Below are 20,217 nucleotides of genomic sequence, written 5' to 3'. Positions count from 1 at the left end.
ATCAAACCACATGCACATGAGCACATAATTTTTTTTCAAGAAAGAAAGCATAAAATTTAATTTAAACTAAACCGGATTAGATATGTAGGGTTATAATTAATTATAATTTTTTTTAAATATGATTGAAAATAGTTTAATATTAAATCCTTCATAGGGCCTAAGCACAAAAATTCAAACAAAATTTTAAAATTTACATTAGAGTAATAGATAATTTAAGTATTTAGAGAAAAATAAATCAATCAAAATGGAGAAGAAAAGGTTGATTATATTGTGGCCTGCTACTTTGATCCCTTAATAAAAGCATTTTTACCTCAAATTTGTCTAACATGATTTTTAATAATGCTGGAATTTTCTGTTGCTTTTATTGAGCCTCATTCCTACATGATCTTTCTTTTCTTATATGGCAAACTTTCATTAACTATTCCAGTCGTTTCAACGGATTTGAGCCCCTTTTATTAGGGAATGCATGGGTGCGTGGTTCCTCTTGATTTTTTTTTTTTTTTTTTGTTGGATGCCCTTAGCCATTAGCTCTGAATGATCGATCTCACGTATTTGTGGGAGTCTTCACTCACTGGCACGGCCTGTTTTCCGCTTCGGGATCGTCTTGCCGGGATTGGGGGACGAACTGGACCCTTATACAAACCGAATTCTAATATAAAACGTCATGGCTTCCATAATCTTATCCTCTTTCTGTCGTAATTCTCTCCGTCTTCCCTTCCAGAGCCCTTCGAACCGTATTCCCATTTTCAACTCCAACATACAGTCTAAGGTCTCTCTCTCTCTCTCTCTCTCCCCGTTTTTTTCTTTTTTCCCTTCTTTTACCAGGATCAATTGATGCTTATTTGTGCTGCAGGCTTCTCGTAACTTCCGGTTGCTCTTTTCCCGATCCAGTTCAATGGCTTCTGAGTTGAAAGAATCTTCATCTAACAATCCGGGACTTTGTGTCGCGCCGGATGAAGCGACTAAAGGATACTTCATGCAGCAGACAGTAAGTCTTATGCTCCTTTTATCCTTTCTGATCACCTTTTCGTTGTTTGAAGCTTTGACCTAGCAAGTCCACAGAGGAACTATTATGTAATATATCTTTGCTAAAATTCAGACCTCATCGTGTAAGTAGATTCATACAGAAAGAGGGAACAGAGAAATGGATATAAACTTTTTTCCCTTGGGCCTGTTAGTGTACTGTGTAAGTGAACTTTCACGAGGGAAAGTGGCTCCAAAAGCGTTAGTGCGTTGTGTAAGTGGAAAGTGAGAGTGATTACACAGGTACTTCACTCCACGAGACCAGTGAATTCACTTTCACTCGTCCTTTCACTCGACGCTTGACGTTGAGACTCCTCTTTTCCTCTTTCTTCTTCTAGCTCGTCTTGTCATTCTTCATCTTCTGGAGATAGATCAAGGTTCCCCTTTAGTCTCCTTTTGTCTATACTCCAATGGCAAAAGTCCAGAAAGCTGAACATGGCAGGGTTACTGTCTGCATCAACGAATTCTTGATGGAAGACGAGCTTGGGGCGATTTTTTTCCAAGTTGGATACCCAGAAGGATAAGGATGCCTTTGGCCTTGTTTGCAAGCGCTGGCTCAATTTGCAGAGCACCGAGGCGGAAGAAGCTCATTACCAGAGCCGGTTTGCTCATACTCCAGAAACTGGCTGCTGGGTTTCCGGAAATTTGCAGAGCACCGAGTGGAAGAAGCTTTGTATCAGAGACTTTGATCACCTTTGCGGTGTTTTGTGTTTTCTACGTTTCCAACTCTTACCATCTCATCCTTCAACAGAAATCTGCAGCTGAAGCCCTCAAAACATTTAGATGTGCATCTGGGATTCCCAATTTTCGACACAATCAATCCACCTACAAAGGCAGTGATACAAAAGCTTAGTGCTTTTCGTCAGTTGCAGAATGTAGATAATCTTCTCGAGGAAATGCCAAGCACAATGGGTTCACTGCCTGATGAAGCCATATTTCTCATAATTGTCAGAGGGTATGGCCGCACAGGAAAGGTGAAGAAAGCTATTGGGGTGCTTGATTCAGTTTGTCATTTTGGGAGGAAGCCATCGCTAAAACTATTTAATTCGATTCTTGATGTTTTATTTGATGCCATTCTTTTTATTTTTCTATTAGTTAGTCTACTTCGCTTATCATCTTGTTGAATCATTTAAGAATGGAAATGCAGCTCCCTGTAATAAAGTTTAAAAAATTATGGAGGTTATTAGTAGAGTTTATCATTGTGAATGTTATCCTTTTTTTTTTTTTTTTTGGGTTACCTTATCCTTTATCTAGATCCTTTTTTTGTGAATGGTATTACTGGGTTATTATTTTATTGATAAAATACCCTATTTATTTATTGGTTATATTCATTAAATTTAATAGTTATTGAATTACTAATTTAAGAGTGATAATTTAGACATTGTAAAAGTAAGAATTTGATTAAGTATCTAGACATTATAAAAGTAACCATGTTTGTTTAGGTATATTATTTTTTATATTTAATTAATTGAATATTTTTATATAAATTTTTTAATTATTTATCTTATTTTGTTGATTAAAAAGTTAAATAAAACTATCTTAATAAATTTAAATCTATCAGAGTATTTTATTAATAAACTCATTCTTCACTTTCCACTAAATTTTTCATTGTGCACACTAATACAAGAAAGTATTTTACACTGTACTTTCCTTTGAGCACACTAATAAAAAAAAGTAATTCACTATTACTTTTACTTTCACACCCCCCCTCCCCCCTCTTAGTCCAATGTTTACTTCAACTTGGTTAAGATTGACCCTTCCATCTGCGGGGAATCATAGACGGTCTTTTCTGTTGCTTTGAATTGCTGATCTGGGTGCCTTACTCCTAGCATTGGCTTTACCATTTGGTAAAAGGGGCTGAATCTATTTCAGCCAGCCAATTAGACTTTTTATTGTCGCTTTTTATGTTTTCTTGTTGTTTGGAGTCTATTCATCTCTACTGCATCCTTGGGTAAAAGAAAATAGATGCCATCCTTAATAACTCTAGTGCTGAAAATATGTTATCTTTCATTACTTTCATATTTAAAGCCCTAATATTTTGTATCCTTTGTGAGGCCATATTGATCTCCTTATAACAATCTCATGAGAATTTCTTGTGTATAGATTAAGGATAAGATATATATGTAAACATAGGAAAAGAAAGAAATAGTCAGATGATGTAATCAAGGGGAAAAAACATGCTTTAAATGTTTCCATGCCTCTTAATTATTTCCTCTCGTACATAACTAACAGCTGACTTGGGTTTGCAGATGTTTCGAATTAAAGATCCCAAAGTCAGCCTTGACTTTTACTCCCGTGTTTTGGGCATGACGTAAGTTTTAAATTTGCCTTTTCTATATTTTTCTGAAGACCATCATCTGTAATTCAACAGAGTGAATATAAATCCTCCTCTGTATTACTGAGTTCTGTGTGGTTGCTTATCTTGTTGGTATCAAAGATTATTGACAGACACTTTTTTTAAATTTAAATGGAGTTAGGGAGCGATGGCTTGTGTGCAAAATTTCCATCATGTGGAACAAATCATTAATTAGTTATAATGCATATAATGGTAAATTGTCCACATTATACTGATTACCATAACTTGGATCTATTTTAAATGAGATTTGATAGATTGTTAGACCAGATACCAAATGGGGCCATGGAAAACCCATTGATTGTATGATGATGTAATGATACACAAACCTGATTTTTGTGAAGGATAATCTATGTCAGTTCAAAATCAACTATTGCTTCAGTGGATATCTTGTATGCTTATGGACTGTGGATTGCAACTCCTGTTTCTATCTGGAAGTTGTTTTGCATGGCCCTTTTTATGAGTGTCACTCTACCCGTGGGAAACTCATTTTTGGTTTCAAAGTTTTGTCTTTTACACTCCTATCTAGTATACTGGCATCAAAAGTCAATCAGATGCATGCCCTGTATCACAAGGAATTAGTACTACCTCATAATCCTCTCATTTGTGTCGAAAATATCTAGGTTACTGAAGAGGTTGGATTTCCCAGAAATGAAGTTCAGCTTGTACTTTATGGGGTATGAGGTAAATTCTATATAATGTTGTTTCTAGAATAGGCTTATTAGTGTATCCATTGTCTTGTTGTCCACAAGTAAACGATTGTGGTCAAATTTTCATTAATAGAATCCAGCAGCAGCTCCTACTATTCCATCAGATAGAACAGTTTGGACTTTCAGCCAGAAGGCCACTATTGAGCTTACGCAGTAAGGACATCCGGGACCTGTTATATCTTCAATTTTTAAAATTATTATTTAAGTCTGAATTTTTTCCCTGATGGTACTTCTTTCTCAATACTTTTAGTAACTGGGGAACTGAAAGTGATCCCGAATTCAAAGGTTACCACAACGGCAACTCTGACCCTCGTGGCTTCGGTATGAAGTTCCATGTACAACTAGCTTTCTGAAAATATGACTGTATTAGAACTACAAATAGTGAAATCAAAGTTAAGTGTTTGAAATCTGGGATCAACACTAATCCTTGGTTTGTGATCTGTTTTGGTTTCAGGACATATAGGCATTACTGTTGATGACGTATACAAGGCCTGTGAGCGTTTTGAACAGTTAGGGGTGGAGTTTGTGAAGAAACCAGTTGATGGTAATCTTTCTTTCTCTCTCCTCCCTCTCTCTTCCCCTAGAAATACATGGATAAAATATCTATTAGATGCTTTTAAGAATACTGTTTTGAGTACCTATTTAAGTCTTTGGCTCAATAGCCACGTGGGGGGTTTTAATTTGATGTGTTGGGTGCAATTCTCACTTTCTCTTGTGTGTATGTAAAGAATTTGTGAGTTAACTGAACTGTGTATTTGTGAGGCTTTTTGTCTTTATTTATTTTACATTATTCAAAAAAAAATGTTGTAGTTCTTTTTTGTGGATTGGTCATTTGGCTTGGTGGCTGCATGGCAGTGTTTCTAATATGAGATCTTGGGTATCCGGTCTCTCCAAGGGGTAGGTGTAGTCTATGAGAACCAATATTCCAAAAGAAGAAAAACTTGTAACTTTTTTTTATTATAAAGAAAAGCCAAACATGGTAATTGTTAAAATATTAGTCCAGGGTATTTTGGTCATTTCACATATCATGTTTTATCATAGTTTATGTCTACTATATAGATAATGTTCTTATAGTCTTATGTTTCAAATTTCATTCATATTAGGGTTGTATTCTAAGGAGATATATGACTTTTTGTATCTAGGGGCATTTTTATCCTTTATGTAAATTTCCACTTAACCCTGAAAGAAAAGAAGGGAGCTCGTGCTTTTCTGGCACGAAATCCAATGCAGCGTGTGTTGCTTTCCTTCCTCCTCTTTTTTCACCTTTCTTTCTCTTATTTCTCCATGAAATCTCTTTCTTCGCTGTTATCTATGAGGACTAAAATGGAGATTTGTCTGATTGCAGGCAAAATGAAAGGGCTGGCCTTTATAAAGGACCCTGATGGTTATTGGATTGAAATATTTGATCTTAACGGAATTGGGCACATCTCTTCAGATGCATCTTAGTAAAGGTCTTCCAAGCTTCAGGTGTTATTATTTATTCTTATGTTCTTGGTTTTTTTACTCATTTATGCCTTAGTTGATAGTCATCTTCAATATGTACCATGTAAACTTAACTTCAGCTCTTAAATAGAAGTGTTGCTCAATACAGTGGGAAGTAATGTGATTGTGTCCTCAAATTGTTTGGTTAAGTTGCTAAGCAGTATGCAAATCATTCTGAATAAGCAGACTCGGTGAAATAAGATTGATCAGGTGCACGGAGATTGACACCGAACAAAGCTGACAGTAAAATCCTATGTACTATATACTTATGTTAAGCTTTTATAGGATGTCTTTGTGGGATGCTTCTATGTGCTTCTTTTGGGATAAAACTGTTGACCTTTTGAAGTCTCTATACAACACTGAAATGAGACACTGCATTTGTGTTTCTACCAATTACGACTTTTAAAAGATGTAGACATATATATAGACTTGTGGACCTTGAAGGAATATTCAGAAAAAGGAACAGTAAATCCCAGATCTTAGGATGATCTCCAATAAAGCTCAGTTGTAAATTTCCATGGATACAATTGACCATTTCAGTCTGCCCATCAGTTTGCGTGTGGTAGGCACTGCTAATATTTGGTTTAGTATGCTGTAACTTGCATGAGCTCCTCCAAAAGGGACTGATGTATGTGGTATCCTTGTCAGAAGTGATTGGTTGTGACATCCCATGCAACAAACTCCTTATTTGAAAAACAAGCAAGCAATATGTGAGACTTCTGCAGTCCTTTTACTCAACAATGAAATGTGTTTCATTTAAAAATCCTTTCATGACTACAAAACTGAGTCCAATGATCTTTTTGTCCAGAACAAAATCCATGCTTAAATCTGTCCAAGGCTCCTCGAGTGTAGGCAGAGGTTAATAAAGTCCAGCATTGGTAGCATTACCGTTTGAAAATTGACAAGTATGACACCTGTCAATATAGTGAAACTGATGGATCCCATGCCGAAGCTCCAGAAATAGACGACCTCTTGGATCAGAAGCAGCTTCTACCTTCTCTGGTTCCTTCTATGCAGTGCTCTTCTAAACTTCGAGGGTCTAGCTCATCCCCGTAACTCCCTTGTATTTTCATAACCCCTGCTGTACCCCTCTGCCACCCCCTTATTCCTTCCTTTAGTTGCCCGTAACTAACTATCTCCTAGAGGACAGTACTGGTGCTACCATGTGGAACCTCTTCCGTGGGCACCTTAGTTCCTCCTATATGTCCTCCAGTTGCTGTATTCCCTCTTTTCTATAGACTTGGGTTATCAAGAGTCCATCAGTGCACTCCCCAACCTTCCCCCCGCTCCTCTTCTACCAGAAGGAAGGCAATTGGGACTGGATAACATGATATGGTTTACAAGTGGCTTCGAAGTCTGAAAGGTCCAGCCATTGGATTAATACCATGAGGGTCCGGCGAGGGAGTTGCCAAATATTGAGGACATGGGCGGGCTGGACAGAGAGGGTTAGATTTCTGTGAGGCAAGCTGGCAATGGCTAGCAGGAAGGTGGGGCAAGTATGGACTTCTTGAGCTGGTTGACATGGGAGTCTGGGTGGATTTTGGAGTAAGGTGGGAGGTCTAACCGGTAGGCTACTGCACCAATTGTTTCCAGCACTTGATAGGGTACATAGAATCATGGAAGGTGCTTTTCATTGGGTTTGGTAGCCAAGGACTTGAGGCAATAGGGCTGGAGCGTGAGGTAGACAAAGTCTGTGCGATGGGCATATGACTTTATTCTGCATTTACCCTTGCTCGTAGAGCTGTTAATTAACTTCATCTACCAGTGATGTGGAATCCAAGAACTTGAAAAAGGAGGGAGGGTCCCTTCTGTAGAGAGCTTTGAACGGTGTCATCCCTGCAGCTCGGTGATAAGTGGTATTGTACCAAAGTTCAGTCCACTGGGTCCATTTGGGCCAGGATTTAGGATGGTCCCCCAGGAAACATCAGAGATAGGTTGCCAAACAGCGGTTTACTACTTCAGTTTGGCAGTCTGTCTGAGGATGATAAGTGGCTCTCATGCGAAGTTCAGTATCAGAGTGCTTGAAAAGTTCTTTCCAGAAGTAGCTGATGAACAGTTTGTGTGAACCCATGTAGGCATATGACTTCCTTGCCAAACAGGGCATTAACTTTTTTGGCCATATAGGGATGACCGAGGAGTAAGAAATGACTGTTCTTTGTCAACCAGTCAACACCAATCAGAATAGTGTTGAAGTTGTGAGCCTTGGGGAGCCCACCTAAGAAATTGAGGGATATGTCTTCTCACACTTGTAGAGGAATAGGAAGCGGTTGGAACAACCCCACTGGTGTAAGGGTATTGTACTTGTTGCTTTGGCAAACTTCACAAGATTCCACAAACTATTGGACGCCTCTTTTAAGACCTGTCAATGTTTCACTCTGGCGAGCTTCTTATAGTTGCGAAGGTATCTTGAATGGCCACCTGAGGGGGTGGAGCGAGATTCCTTGAGTATGCGTGGAATGCATGTTGAGGAAGGAGGAAGGACGAGGCGGTTCTTGAACATCAAACAGCCATTAACATGTACTAAGGATGGCTGGAGTGATCTACCAGCAAGTCCTGCTGGATCTTTCGGAGGCCGTCATCTTGCTGAATCTCTTGTTCTAGTTCCTCAAATCCAGTGAAACATGCAAAGGAGATAGCAGAAATTGTGAGAGAACCCTCTCACAATTTCTTTGAACCATGTCAGGATGAGGCCTTCTAATGCAAACAAGCTCATCTGGTGGCCTGACAAAAGCGGCAAATTCTCAGTTGCATCTGCATACAGACACATTAATGGTTGGGACTCAATGCAGAGCGAGCATGATATATACTTTGTGTGGCGTCTCTGTTACCCTCCAAAGGTAAAATTCTTCATGTAGCTTGCCAAAATAAGATCCTTACAGCGGATGTGCTTCGAAGAAGGGGTCATCCCTCAATAGACTTGCTATGTCCTTTTTGTAACATTGAAGAAGAATTCGCCAGCCATACCCTGTTATTATGCCCGTATTCTTGGAAGGTTTGGTCCTCTATCTTTTGCAATTTCGGTTTGCAAATATGTATCTCTGCAGATCTGTTCAGTTTTAGCAAGTCAATCTATGGTTATCCCCTTCCTGGGCTCGGTAAAATGATGCTATCGGCATGTGTCAGTTTTGTGCCATGGGGGATTTGGAATGAACGGAATAGGAGGCAGTTCGAGGCTAAATTTGGATATGAGAAAAATGTAGCGGAAAAAGTGATGGGCCAAATATCCACCTGGCTCTTGACGAAAAAACCTTTTTGCTCTTTCAAGGGCACTTCTATTTGTGAAAACTGGAGCAATCTAGCAAGGATGCATTTGGGGACCAAGATTCAAGTTATGAAAGAGTGGGCGCCCCCAGAGGTTGGATACTTAAAATTGAATTTTGATGGTTCTTCTCTCGGTAATCCGGGGATCGCAGGTTTCGGAGGTGTAATTTCGGACTCATTTGGCAATCAGTGTTTTTCTTATGCAGGTCCATTAGGCATCTCCGACTCAATGTCTACAGAGCTTCATGGTCTTCTCAACGGGCTCCAGATTTTCAAAGATAAATGTAGTGGCCCAATTCACATTGAAGGGGATTCCAAGGTAGTCATTGAATGGGGCCGTGGCACTTCCTTTCCACCATGAGGCATTGTGAAACTTTCCAAGAGATTTTAGAGATTACCACATTATTTTCTTGTATTTGGTCTCACACTCCGAGATCTGCAAATTCGGCAGCAGATGTGCTTGCCAAACAGGGAGCATCTCTTCAACATCTTGTTGTTAGGGACCTGCTCCCTATCTCTTTGTAATTTTTTGCTTTTTAATGAATTGCATCTTTATAAAAAAAAAAAAGATTTACAGGATTTTGCATCAGCCACTGTGTTATCACGGGCAGGCTTGTATTGAATTTCGAAGTCAAAACCCATGAGTTTGGTTACCCACTTTTGCTGTTCTTCCGCCACCAAACGTTGGTCCATAAGGAACGCAAACTTCGTTGATCCGCTTTGATGATGAAGTGCCACCCCATGAGGCAGTGTCTCCATTTTTGGACGGCTAACACCAAGCCATGAGCTCCCTCTCATAGACTGATTTTAATCGTGCTCTATTTGACAATGATTGGCTTAAGTATGTGATGGGTCTCCCTTCTTGCATGAGTACGGCTCTGATGCCTTTCCTTGAGATGTCGGTCTCGAGAGTAAAAATGTTGGAGAAATCCAGTATGACTAGCATAGGGGCGGTGGTCATTACTTTTTTTAAGCGGTCAAACACTGCTTCTTTTTTTGAAGAAGTGTGCTTATATTTCAGCAAAAGGAATTAAAAATTAGTGGGGCCCTCCCTTTACAACCAGGGATTGGAGGGAGGCACCATGTTGAGCGCTTCCGTATGCTCCAAAATTGATGCCATCCGTTGGCGATTTCTTTGGAGAGGATCAGAAGACACCTTCAGATACCATTTGGTTAGTTGGAAGGATATTTGCATGCCTCATAATAGGGACGATTAGGCATCCGGCCTACGAAGGAAATGAACAAAGCTCTTATGCTCAAATGAATTTGGAACTTCAACAACAAGCATAACAGTTTATGGAGGAATATGGTTAAATTTTACCTTCAGTTTTCGGGTGCCTTGTAGAGAGAGGGTGGCGTCGCTCGCCTTCTATCCCCGATATGGAAATCAACTTTTAAGCTCCTTCCAGTATTCAGAGATGCTACCTTGTTTCACACGGGCAATGGAAGGACCCTACTCTTTTGATCGGATGAATGGTGTGGCCCCCGATCCCTCTCAGAGGACTTCTTAGGGCTGCATGGATGGCTAGAGACCTCTCTTGCTCTGTGGCTGATTCATGGAGAGATCAGTGGTGGAGTCTCCCGTTCCACCGGGGATTAAATGATGAGGAATCGTCAGTTTTTTGTTCTCTCCTTACCAGACTCAGCAATTCTATTATCCGGGAGCATTCAGTTGATAAGCTGATTTGGAAGCCCTGCATTAATGGTCGATTCACTGTTACTTCTGCTTACTCTCATATCACAAAGCAAGACTACAGTATACATGAGCACAAGGCAAATTTGGCTTGGAAACTCTCAGTGCCATGCAAAATCAAAATTTTCGTGTGGTCGGCCATCGGAGAACAGATTCTTACTTCTGACAACCTCATAGAAGAGGCTTCACCGCCCCTGATCTTTCTTGCCCCCTTTGTGGTGAGTGCGATGAGATAGTCCAGCATGTCCTCTTACACTGTGGATTTTCATGGCTAGTCTGGATGATAATTTTTCAGAAGATTGGGCTCCAAGTGGGGCTACATCAGGACCTCTTCGGGCATCTTTGAGATGGTTAGAAGGATTCACCTTCCTTGGCTGGGCAAGTTAAAAATTTCAGCCTGTCTTGCGCATGTTCCAAGGTGCATTTGGCTCGAGCGAAATAACCAGAGATTCAACATAAAAGCTTGCACCCCGGACTACACGACTTCTCATGCCTTTGGCCTCATCTCGAGCTGGTTTCATATAAGGAAGGAATTTGTGGCTCTATTGGGTGTTTCCCTTCGGAAAAATTGGAATTTGATCGCCCATGTGTCTGGCCCCTTCTGAACTCCAAGTATGGCCATCTGGGATCGTCCCCCTTGCGACTGCATTAAATTCAATTTTGATGGTAGTGCTATTGGTTGTCCAGGGCCGGTTGGAGCAAGTGGTGTTTTCAGAGGTCATAATGGAGACCCTATTCTTTCTTATGCTGGTTTGGTGGGTATTGTCGATTCTAATACTGCTGAAGTTAGTGCTCTTCTATTCGGCCTCCAAATCTTCAAGGATCGTCTCCATGGCAAGTTAATCATTGAATGTGATTCGTAGACAGTTATTAGTTGGTGTTCCAAAGACAGCTCCCCCCCCCTTGACACCATTGGCCCATCACAGATAGTATTGCTGACATTGTATCTTCTATCCATTGTAATTGGAATCTCATTCCTGGATCAACCAACTCTTTGGTTGATAAATTGGCAAAATTTGGAATTTTTCAGCAATCTCTCATTGTTTGGGAAGGCTTTCCCCTTTGTAAACTGCTCTTTTGAGCTTTTGTCTTAATAAAAATCAGCATCATAAAAAAAAAAAGAATTAGCAGATCTTGGGACATGATTTCAAGAACAACAAATTACAGAAGAAATATCCAAAATCTCATGGAAGATATCCCAATGACACAATGGAGGCACACAATCCAATGACAATGATTAACGGGCCGTGGAGGTGGTCCCGAAAAGTTATGAAGCCATGGAGGAGACCAAGAAGCTTAGTAGAAGTGGAGTACAAGATGCCTAAGGGACCTGCATATGTAATGATGGGAGTACTGCTCAAGTGATGAAAGACCCCCTCAAATCCAACTATCCCCGGATTGTCCAAGTCACTTCCATCAAGTTGAGTTTAAGGGAACCAACGGGGGGAGGTTGCCATTCTTGCGTGAGAGGGGCCTTGGAGGGGATGGACATTTGGGCCACAGTGCATCAATTAATACATAGGGGAACATCAGCTAAACAAGCGAATTACTTTCTTGAATGAAGCCAACAAGAGACAAGATCGGTAGTGCGAATAATAACTTCGTCCACGGTTTCGAACTTACAGCTGAACCATCAGTTGTTTCATTCAATCCAAAGACACCAAGGGACATGGGCAATGCAGGTAGACAGAAGAAGCTTCCCAAGCTTTAGGATTGCAGTCTTGTGCTTCCTCGTCCCATTGAAAGGCGTCTTTTTTGAGTAGCCATGTGAGGGGTTCTTCAAACTTTACCATGACCTTCCACAAAGCGATGGTAATAACCTGTAAGGCCAAGAAATCCTTGCAAGCCTTTGGCATCTTGTGGGGTTTCCAACTGGAGCATGCCTTCAATTTTAGAAGGGTCAACAAAGACATCTTTTTCTGGAATTAAGTGACCTAGATAGTTGAATTAACACTTTTTTTGGTTAAGTTCTAGGTGATTGTCCCCTAGTATTTGGAGGGTTAACTGCAAATGGATCAAGTGGGTGCTAAAATCAGAACTATAAATGAAAATATCATCATAGAAAACAAGGATGAAATTACGGAGGTGCGACTGAAAGATCTGATTCATCAAGGTTTGGAACGTGGAGGGGGCATTAGTGAGGCTGAAAGGCATGACTAAAAACTCATAGTGTCCTCCGCTTTCATCTGGATTTGGTGGTAGTCGGGCGTGAGGTCTCATTTGGTAAACACTTTCCTCCTAGTTCATTTAACTAGTCCTCTATGGTTGGAATGGAAAACTTGTTGAGGATTGTAATTTTTTTGAGTGCTCTGTAATCGACACAAAAACACCATCCCCTGTCTTTCTTACGTACCAACAAATAGGACTGAAAAAAGGGGCTGGTACCGGATTTGGTGGTAGCCAGGCGCGAGGTCTCATTTGGTAAACACTTTCCTCCTAGTTCATTTAACTAGTCCTCTATGGTTGGAATGAGAAACTTGTTGAGGATTGAAATTTTTTTGAGTGCTTTGTAGTCGACACAGAAACACCATCCCCTGTCTTTCTTACGTACCAACAATAGGACTGAAAAAAGGGGCTGCTACAGGGCATTATGATTCCAGCTGATAGCATCTCCCTTACGATCCGCTCTATCTCAGCCTTTTGATAGAATGGGTGCTAGTAGGGTTGAATACATGGAGGGTGGCCGTCTGCTTGTAGGGAATGGAATGTTCATAGGGTTGAGTCGATGGTTGCCCTATTGGAGGGTCGAACACATGCGGACTCAGTGAATAGTTCTACAATTTCTGGGTAGCATCTATCATAGTGGGCTCTTCCACCCTTGCAATTCCATTATACTCGAGTAAGCAGCCTTGCCCCTCCTTTGCTACAATTCTTGTCATCGCCTTCAGAGATACCTCAACCGTGGCTAGAGCTGGTGCCCTTTGAAACTTGACCTTCCTCCCATTGAGTTTGAATGTCACTGAGAGACTTCTCCAGTTTAGACAGACGTCGCCTAAGAGGTGAAGCCATGCCACTCCGAGCACTACCTTGGCACTGTCCATGGTAAACAAGTATAAGTGTTTCTTGATGCGCAACCCTTGGATTTCAATTTCGAGGTTGGTGCAGAGCCCATCGCCTCTTATACGGTACCCATGTGCCATGATCACTGTGAAGGTTTCGCTACTCACCACCTGAAGGCCCAATTCCTGGAATAGTGAGGTGTTGATGAAGTTATGGGAGGTGGCATTGTCAATGAGGACCACCTACCTCCTGCTCATCATTGGGGCTTCAAAGCTTCTGAGTATTGCTCGTGGTGATGCCACTGTGCTAGGCGTGTATCGATGTGGTCACGAGGCTTTGATCGGGATGGTCGTTCTCTATTGTACGCGAGGTCAATGTGTTCGGTGACATGTTGTCTTCGTCTGCCTCCGAGACCATCATCACACTCAGCTATCGTAGCCAACAACGATGGCCTGGGTGTTATTTCTTGTCACAACAGAAGTAGAGTCTACACTCTCTCTTCTCCTAAGCTTCCGCCTTCGAGAGTCGGCGAAAAGCGGAGGCGCGTTTCCTTACCATAGAGAAAAAAGCTTGTTGGTTGTAAGTGGTTTTTACTATGAAACATAATGTGTATGGAAGTATAGTCCGTCTCAAAGTAAGACTTGTCGCCAAAGGATGCACTCAATCCTATGGAGTTAACTATGAAGAAACTTTTTCACTGGTAGCAAAACTTAACTCGGTATATGTTCTTCTTATTTCCCTTGCTACAAACTTTCAGTGCGACCTTCATTAAGTTGATATTAAATTTTAAATGGAGATCTCCAAAAAAAAGTTTACATGTTATAACCACCCAGTTTTGTGGTTGAGGGGGAGAAAGTATGCAAAAATTTCAAGTCTAATGATAGCTTAAAACAATCCCCTCAAGCATTGTTTGATTTGTTTAGAGAGGTGATCCTTGGTCTCCAATTCAAAAGATGTGAAAGTGATCACTCAGTATTTGTCAAACATATTCAATCTGGTATAGTACTTATGGTTGTGTATGTAGATGACATTATCTTAATCAGAAGTGATAAATATGAAATTCAGAAAACAATGTCTGAACTCAGCCAAATATTATAGACTAAGGATTACTAAAATATTTCCTTGGCATAGAGGTTTTGCAATTTAGATATGACATCACTTTATCACAAAGAAAGTATGTGTTAGACTTGTTGGAAGAAACAAAAATGCTAGGTTGTAAACCTCTTGATTCACCTATGGATCCCAATGCAAAATTACACATTGAAGAAGGGGATGAGGTGGATGTGGTAAGATTTCAAAGACTTGTTGGAAAATTAATATACCTTATTGTAACTCGGCCAAACATTTCCTTTGCAGTTAGTATTGTTAGTAAATTCATGCATCATCCTTGTATCTCATATTGAATGGCATCGGAAAGAATTCTAAGATACCTCAAGAAAAATTTAGGACGGGTTGTTATACAAAAACCATGGACATATCAATATAGAAGGGTTTACCGATGTAGACTAGGCATGCTCTCCAGATATCAAAAAATCCCTTTCTGATTATTGAACAATGGTAGGTAGCAACTTAGTCACTTAGCAAGGTAAAAACAATTAGTGGTAGCTCGTTCCAGTGCAGAATCAGAATATTGAGCTATGGCCCAGACAATGAATGGAATGAGATGGATAAAATCCAAGCTATCAGAACCGGTCTACCATTCAAGAAATCTATGTAGCTTCATTGTGATAATCAAACAACAATTCAAATAGTAACAAACCCAGTATTTCGTGAAAGTACCAAAAATATCAAAATAGGTTGCGATTTTATCAGAAAAAAACTGCAAGTTGGGGACATTACCATGCTCTACATCCCTTCGTGAAACCAACTTGCAGATATCTTCACCAAAATAGTAATAACAACAACTCTTCATGACACTTGTACGAAGATGGAAATTTGTGATATCTATGCACCAGTTGGAGGGGGGTTATTAAAATTTTACCCATGTGTAGAATGACACAAAAGAGTAAATATGAAGACTTCCAATAAGAGATGGTATGTAGTTGTAAATTATACAAGTTGGTGTATGTCTTATGTCTTTTTCTTTTTGAAGATGTAGGCCTAAGGGTATTGTAGTCATTATAATCACCTTCTTACAACTATAAATAAAGCCTCAAGGGCTGGGTTAGAGCATCAAGCTTCATTATCATCTTGAGAATTCTCTCATTCTCCTCTTTCTTTCCCACGAGTCCTCTTTCTCTTCTTTCCCATGAGCTAGAGTTCTCTCTTCATCTTCTTCTCTTTAGACCTTGGTAATTATGTACGAAGGCTCTTGAAAGTTAACAAGAAGACATAGCGTTATCTATAATGACTTTATGGGTACAGTGATGACCTGATTTGAAATTTGCTTCCCACAGGCCAGTTGCTTCTCCATGATAATTACTTTTTGATGTGCTTCAGAAATAGAGCATACATAGTGTAAATTGGGAATATCTTGGACACATTATTGTAATTTTTTTGGCAATTGATTGTTTTCAGATTCAGAAAATCATTAATTTAAAATTTCTTCCCATGGGCCAGCTGCTTTTTCACATTAATCGCTTTCCTATGTACTATTAGAACATATATCGTGTAAAGTGAGAGTATCTTGGGCACCTTGCTCTCCACTAATGTATTTTGCAACTGATTGCTTTTAATATTCAGCAAGATAGTTACATGTTTGCAAATGTTATAGCTCATTAATATAAGATTGTTGAAATTTTGCAGAAGAAAATAATTCATAGATTTTTGAAAATTGAGTACAATGAGTATTTGTTTATAATATAGAGAATACATAAAATCTGAGGTAAATTTAAATACCCATATTCTAGTTACACTCAAACTATAACTCTTAAAAGATAAGTCTTACAATAAGTAAACAACTTTTACAAAGTAGAAGTCTGATAATACTAAAACTCTTCCTTGGTTATAGCTTCTTCCCTTGAGATTTTTTTCCTTGAAATTCATATAAGACTCTTCCATATTTATTTTTCAACACTTCCCCTCAAGTTGGAGTTTGTAACTTCAGCTTACAAAGAAAAAAATTATTGGTCTTCAATCTTCTTTTGCTAAAAAAATTCTTTATTCAACCAACACCAACATATTCCTCTAGTTCTCCCTCTCAAGCAAGGGAGCAAAAGCTTACAAAGCCCTAACTTAGATGAAAGAAGAAAACACATGTATCTCACTCCAAATAATAAACCACCTTCAAACCAGATAGATAAGAACATAAGTGAAGACAGTGAGTCTTAGAAAACCCTACATGTAGGGTAGAACTCAAAAAGAAAAAAAAATGGCAAAAAAGAAGGATGGACAACAGATACAAGCAAAGTCAATACTAGGCAGCCTTGTAAACACTTTTCAAGTAAGAAAAAATTACTTGGTAGCAAACAAGTCACTAAGGACATAATAAAAAGTCAGCCATATAAAATGAGAAGATCGACTCAAGAAAGTGTGGTATGATGGTGTGAACTCCAAAGAAACAAATGGGTACTGGGAAAGAAGAAGACTAAAGGGAAAAATAAAATAAAATAAAATAATAGATGGTAGATAAGAAAAGGAACACATTATCTCTATAGGTAAATTTTTAAAGAAGAAAATAATATTTTAATATATTGAATACAATGGTCTCTATTTATAGTAGAGATAATACATAGAATCTGAGTTAAATTTAAATAACCATATCCCAGTTACATCAAAAGTATAACTCTTAAAAGATAAGTCAGATAACAATTAAAAAATTCTAACACAGTAGAAGTTTGATAATATAAAATTCCTTTTTGGCTGGAATTTCCTCCCATGAGACTCCTTTCCAAAAGAGTAATGTAAGATTCTTCCATATTTATTTTTCAACAAAGATAAACATTCATCATGCAGTTTTTTGTTGATATTTTCCCAATCAATAGTTTTTTCTTTTTCTCTTTGCAGCCAATCATGAGTTGGTTCTGCCATGCCCTTCCATTCAGCCTTGTAGGCACAAATTGAACTTTCTTCTCTAGAACTTCTTCCTGACTGTTTGAAGCCAACTGAGGGTCTCTTTAGTGACCAAACCTCTTTTGAATTCTAATATATCAATTTTGAGCCATATTTAGCATCTACTTGACTCACTACATAGGGCTCCCTCCTGCGTGCGGGTTCATGGAAAGGATTTTGGAACTCTTCATCAATGTCATTCTTTTCGGCTTATAAATTGGATGGTTATGCAGCAAGTTGTTGTGTTAGTGCTTCAACTTGTCTTCTTAGAGATGCTATTTCATTATTAGGATATAAGATTGCAGCTTGGTGGGTCGCTATTCCTCTACTTCTGCAACTATTTGGTGCCATCAAAGCAATCTCTCAACCTTCAGACTCAACCTCTGACACAATTTTGATGCAGCTTAAAAGCTAGAGTTGGACTATGAGTTGGACTATGAATGACTTCAACAAACAAAACAAGAAAGCAGAGAGCAAGAAAACAAAAACTGAGCCAGAAGTGCTTTGGAGTTCTATTAATTTCAATGTCAGAACTAATTATAGTTCTCTTGAATCCTATATTTATAATGACATCCTAGAACTGAGTTTCCTATTATAACTCAGCAATAGATTTGCTAACTTCAACTTTCATAAGACTTTCCATGGACTAAACTGTACAAATTAATGGCTAGGTTGGTTTAGGAGGGAAGATACGGTGAGGAGATAGTTTCAGCAGAAGAGAGGTAAAGAAGATAGGGTTGTCTCACACGACCTCTTTCCCCCTTATATTACTCATATAAAATACATTATCAAAAATACCCCTCACTTTCCCGCTGCTGTATTTCCTTATTCTGAATTAAAAAAATGTACTAGTTCTCAGAAATTACAGAATCAATTACGACTAGACTCTTGATACTCTAATGACGAAAATGGCCTTGAACTCTTAAGTGCATTACTCAACATAACTAGCTCCTTTTCTGAATATATATGTATAGCTAGGTAACTAAAGTTCACCTTGGCCTTTGTAAACCAGGCTTGGAGAAAATTCCAGCAACTAGTTTGGTAGAGACTTACTAAAAATGAACTTACCAAGTTTAGATTCTTAAGAAAAATAATCTACTAAAACAAAACATGCTAACTAGAGAATTTCCCTAATATAAGTTTTTCAAAAAAAAAAAAAAAAATCAAGGTGTTTGCTTGAAAGAGGAACCTTTCCTGTGTGTGGACTTTCTGACTGACTTCCCAAAAAAAGAAGATACTAGAAGTAAGATTTCTTGGCACCTTTCTGTATGTTAACCAGATCGTTCTCTCTTTTATCAGGGCTTCCCCCTATCGCAGATGGATCTATTTATATTTCGAATTTCGACTTTCTCATAGAATTTTCCTGCTATATTCTCTGCATCATCTAGGGACATTCTTGAGCTAATTTTCTATCATCACCTGCATGGAGATCTCCCCCTAAAAATGATCATATTTTCTAATGGTGCTTGTATATCAATTTATGGATGGAAACAAGTTTCTTGCATTTCATTGAAAGGCTTTTAACTGGCCCTCAATGCTAAGATGTATCTTTGTGAATTCAGATGGGAGAAATAAGTGGCAAGTTTCCTTCTTTCTAGTTTAAAAGGTTTATTAGAAGACAATCTTGCTGGTTTTCTGTTCTCTTTTGTATTAAAACACAAGCTTGGTCTTGAAGGGTGTTACCATCCAATCTGCACAAAGTGAAGAGAACCCAATTCTCTAATCCATTTGATCAGGTAGTAGCCAAAGGTCCTGAACCCAATGATGATGTGCTGGATAAGTATGCAAGCATACAAGCACTCACCTGCATTACATGGACAAAGCATCTAGAACAATTAAATAAAACAAATCTATGATCTAGAACCAAAGAAATTCAGATTGATTAGATCATTAGCTATTCCAAGTAAAATTTCTTTACACATAAATTATAGTTGCAATATATGATTGACTTAGTTATTGCTTTAAACTTTGTAAAAAGAAAACCATCATTCTAAATAAGACATGTTTGGTGTATTTCCAATTAGGGTTGTATTCACCCTAAGAAACAAGTCATACAAAATGGTTGTATTCATCTTTTAATTTTTGCAAGTAAAAAAAGAAAAACTGTCTTGTCACGGCCGGTCATATACATTGGGGGGGCTTTCATAGCCTCCCTGTTATAGTGGATTTTACCATTCTTACATATCCTCCTCTTTATACAAGGTGGGAGGCAGAGGGAAGAAGTGCCTCCTCACTGTTCAGTATGTTCTATAACATGGGCCAGTTCATTATGTAGGTCCAGAAATCATTTACCCCGTTGTCTACACCTGGGTTTGTTTCATATTTCATAATGTTAAGCTAGCCCTTTTCTTACTAATGCTGGGCACATCAAATCTGACACACACTTGTTTTGGGTGCAGGAAATTTGTGATGGTTTTGTGTCCTCTGTTATGAAAGTGCAGTCAGCAAAAATTGAAGGGAAGGAAGGCTTGACATTTGTTCTGTCAATTCAGCTTATAAGTAGTGTAAGTTGGCAAAAATAAGTGATCCAAAGTTGCTTCTGAAATAGTCTACATGGAATAAGGTCAGACATTGGTTAACTAAAACTCCCTAAAGCAGTAATTTTACTTCACAAACTATTAATATGAACTATTTTCAAGAAGTATCTTAGTAGCTTATATAAAGCATTTGCCTGTAATACCAGTATTGGTTCCATTTTGATGAGG

At 38.9% G+C, this 20,217-nt stretch overlaps 1 protein-coding gene across 2 annotated transcripts; it reads left to right on the top strand.

Annotated features, from left to right (window-relative positions):
* The first annotated feature begins 528 nt into the window (after positions 1 to 528).
* LOC137944104 (lactoylglutathione lyase) lies at positions 529 to 20,189 on the top strand. Of its 2 annotated transcripts, none has more exons than XM_068789630.1 (9): positions 529 to 769; positions 854 to 988; positions 3,273 to 3,334; positions 4,000 to 4,060; positions 4,160 to 4,239; positions 4,337 to 4,407; positions 4,541 to 4,630; positions 5,432 to 5,553; positions 19,912 to 20,189. In XM_068789630.1, the coding sequence occupies exons 1-8, from the start codon at positions 665 to 667 to the stop codon at positions 5,530 to 5,532; spliced, it is 705 nt and encodes a 234-aa protein (XP_068645731.1). In that variant the 5' UTR covers positions 529 to 664; the 3' UTR covers positions 5,533 to 5,553; positions 19,912 to 20,189. The 2 variants fall into 2 exon arrangements, with proteins under 2 accessions (XP_068645731.1, XP_068645732.1); XM_068789631.1 differs by having other exon boundaries at positions 678 to 769; positions 892 to 988.
* Positions 20,190 to 20,217: the final 28 nt, after the last annotated feature.

Source organism: Aristolochia californica, unplaced genomic scaffold (assembly GCF_029961685.1).
Source record: "Aristolochia californica isolate CCGP_79_NKW_82.1479 unplaced genomic scaffold, dmAriCali1.0.hap1 SCAF_11, whole genome shotgun sequence".
Classification (NCBI taxonomy): Eukaryota; Viridiplantae; Streptophyta; class Magnoliopsida; order Piperales; family Aristolochiaceae; genus Aristolochia; species Aristolochia californica.
The sequence above is the reverse complement of the archived record's forward strand: the minus strand, read 5'-3'. Positions and strand labels throughout refer to the sequence as shown.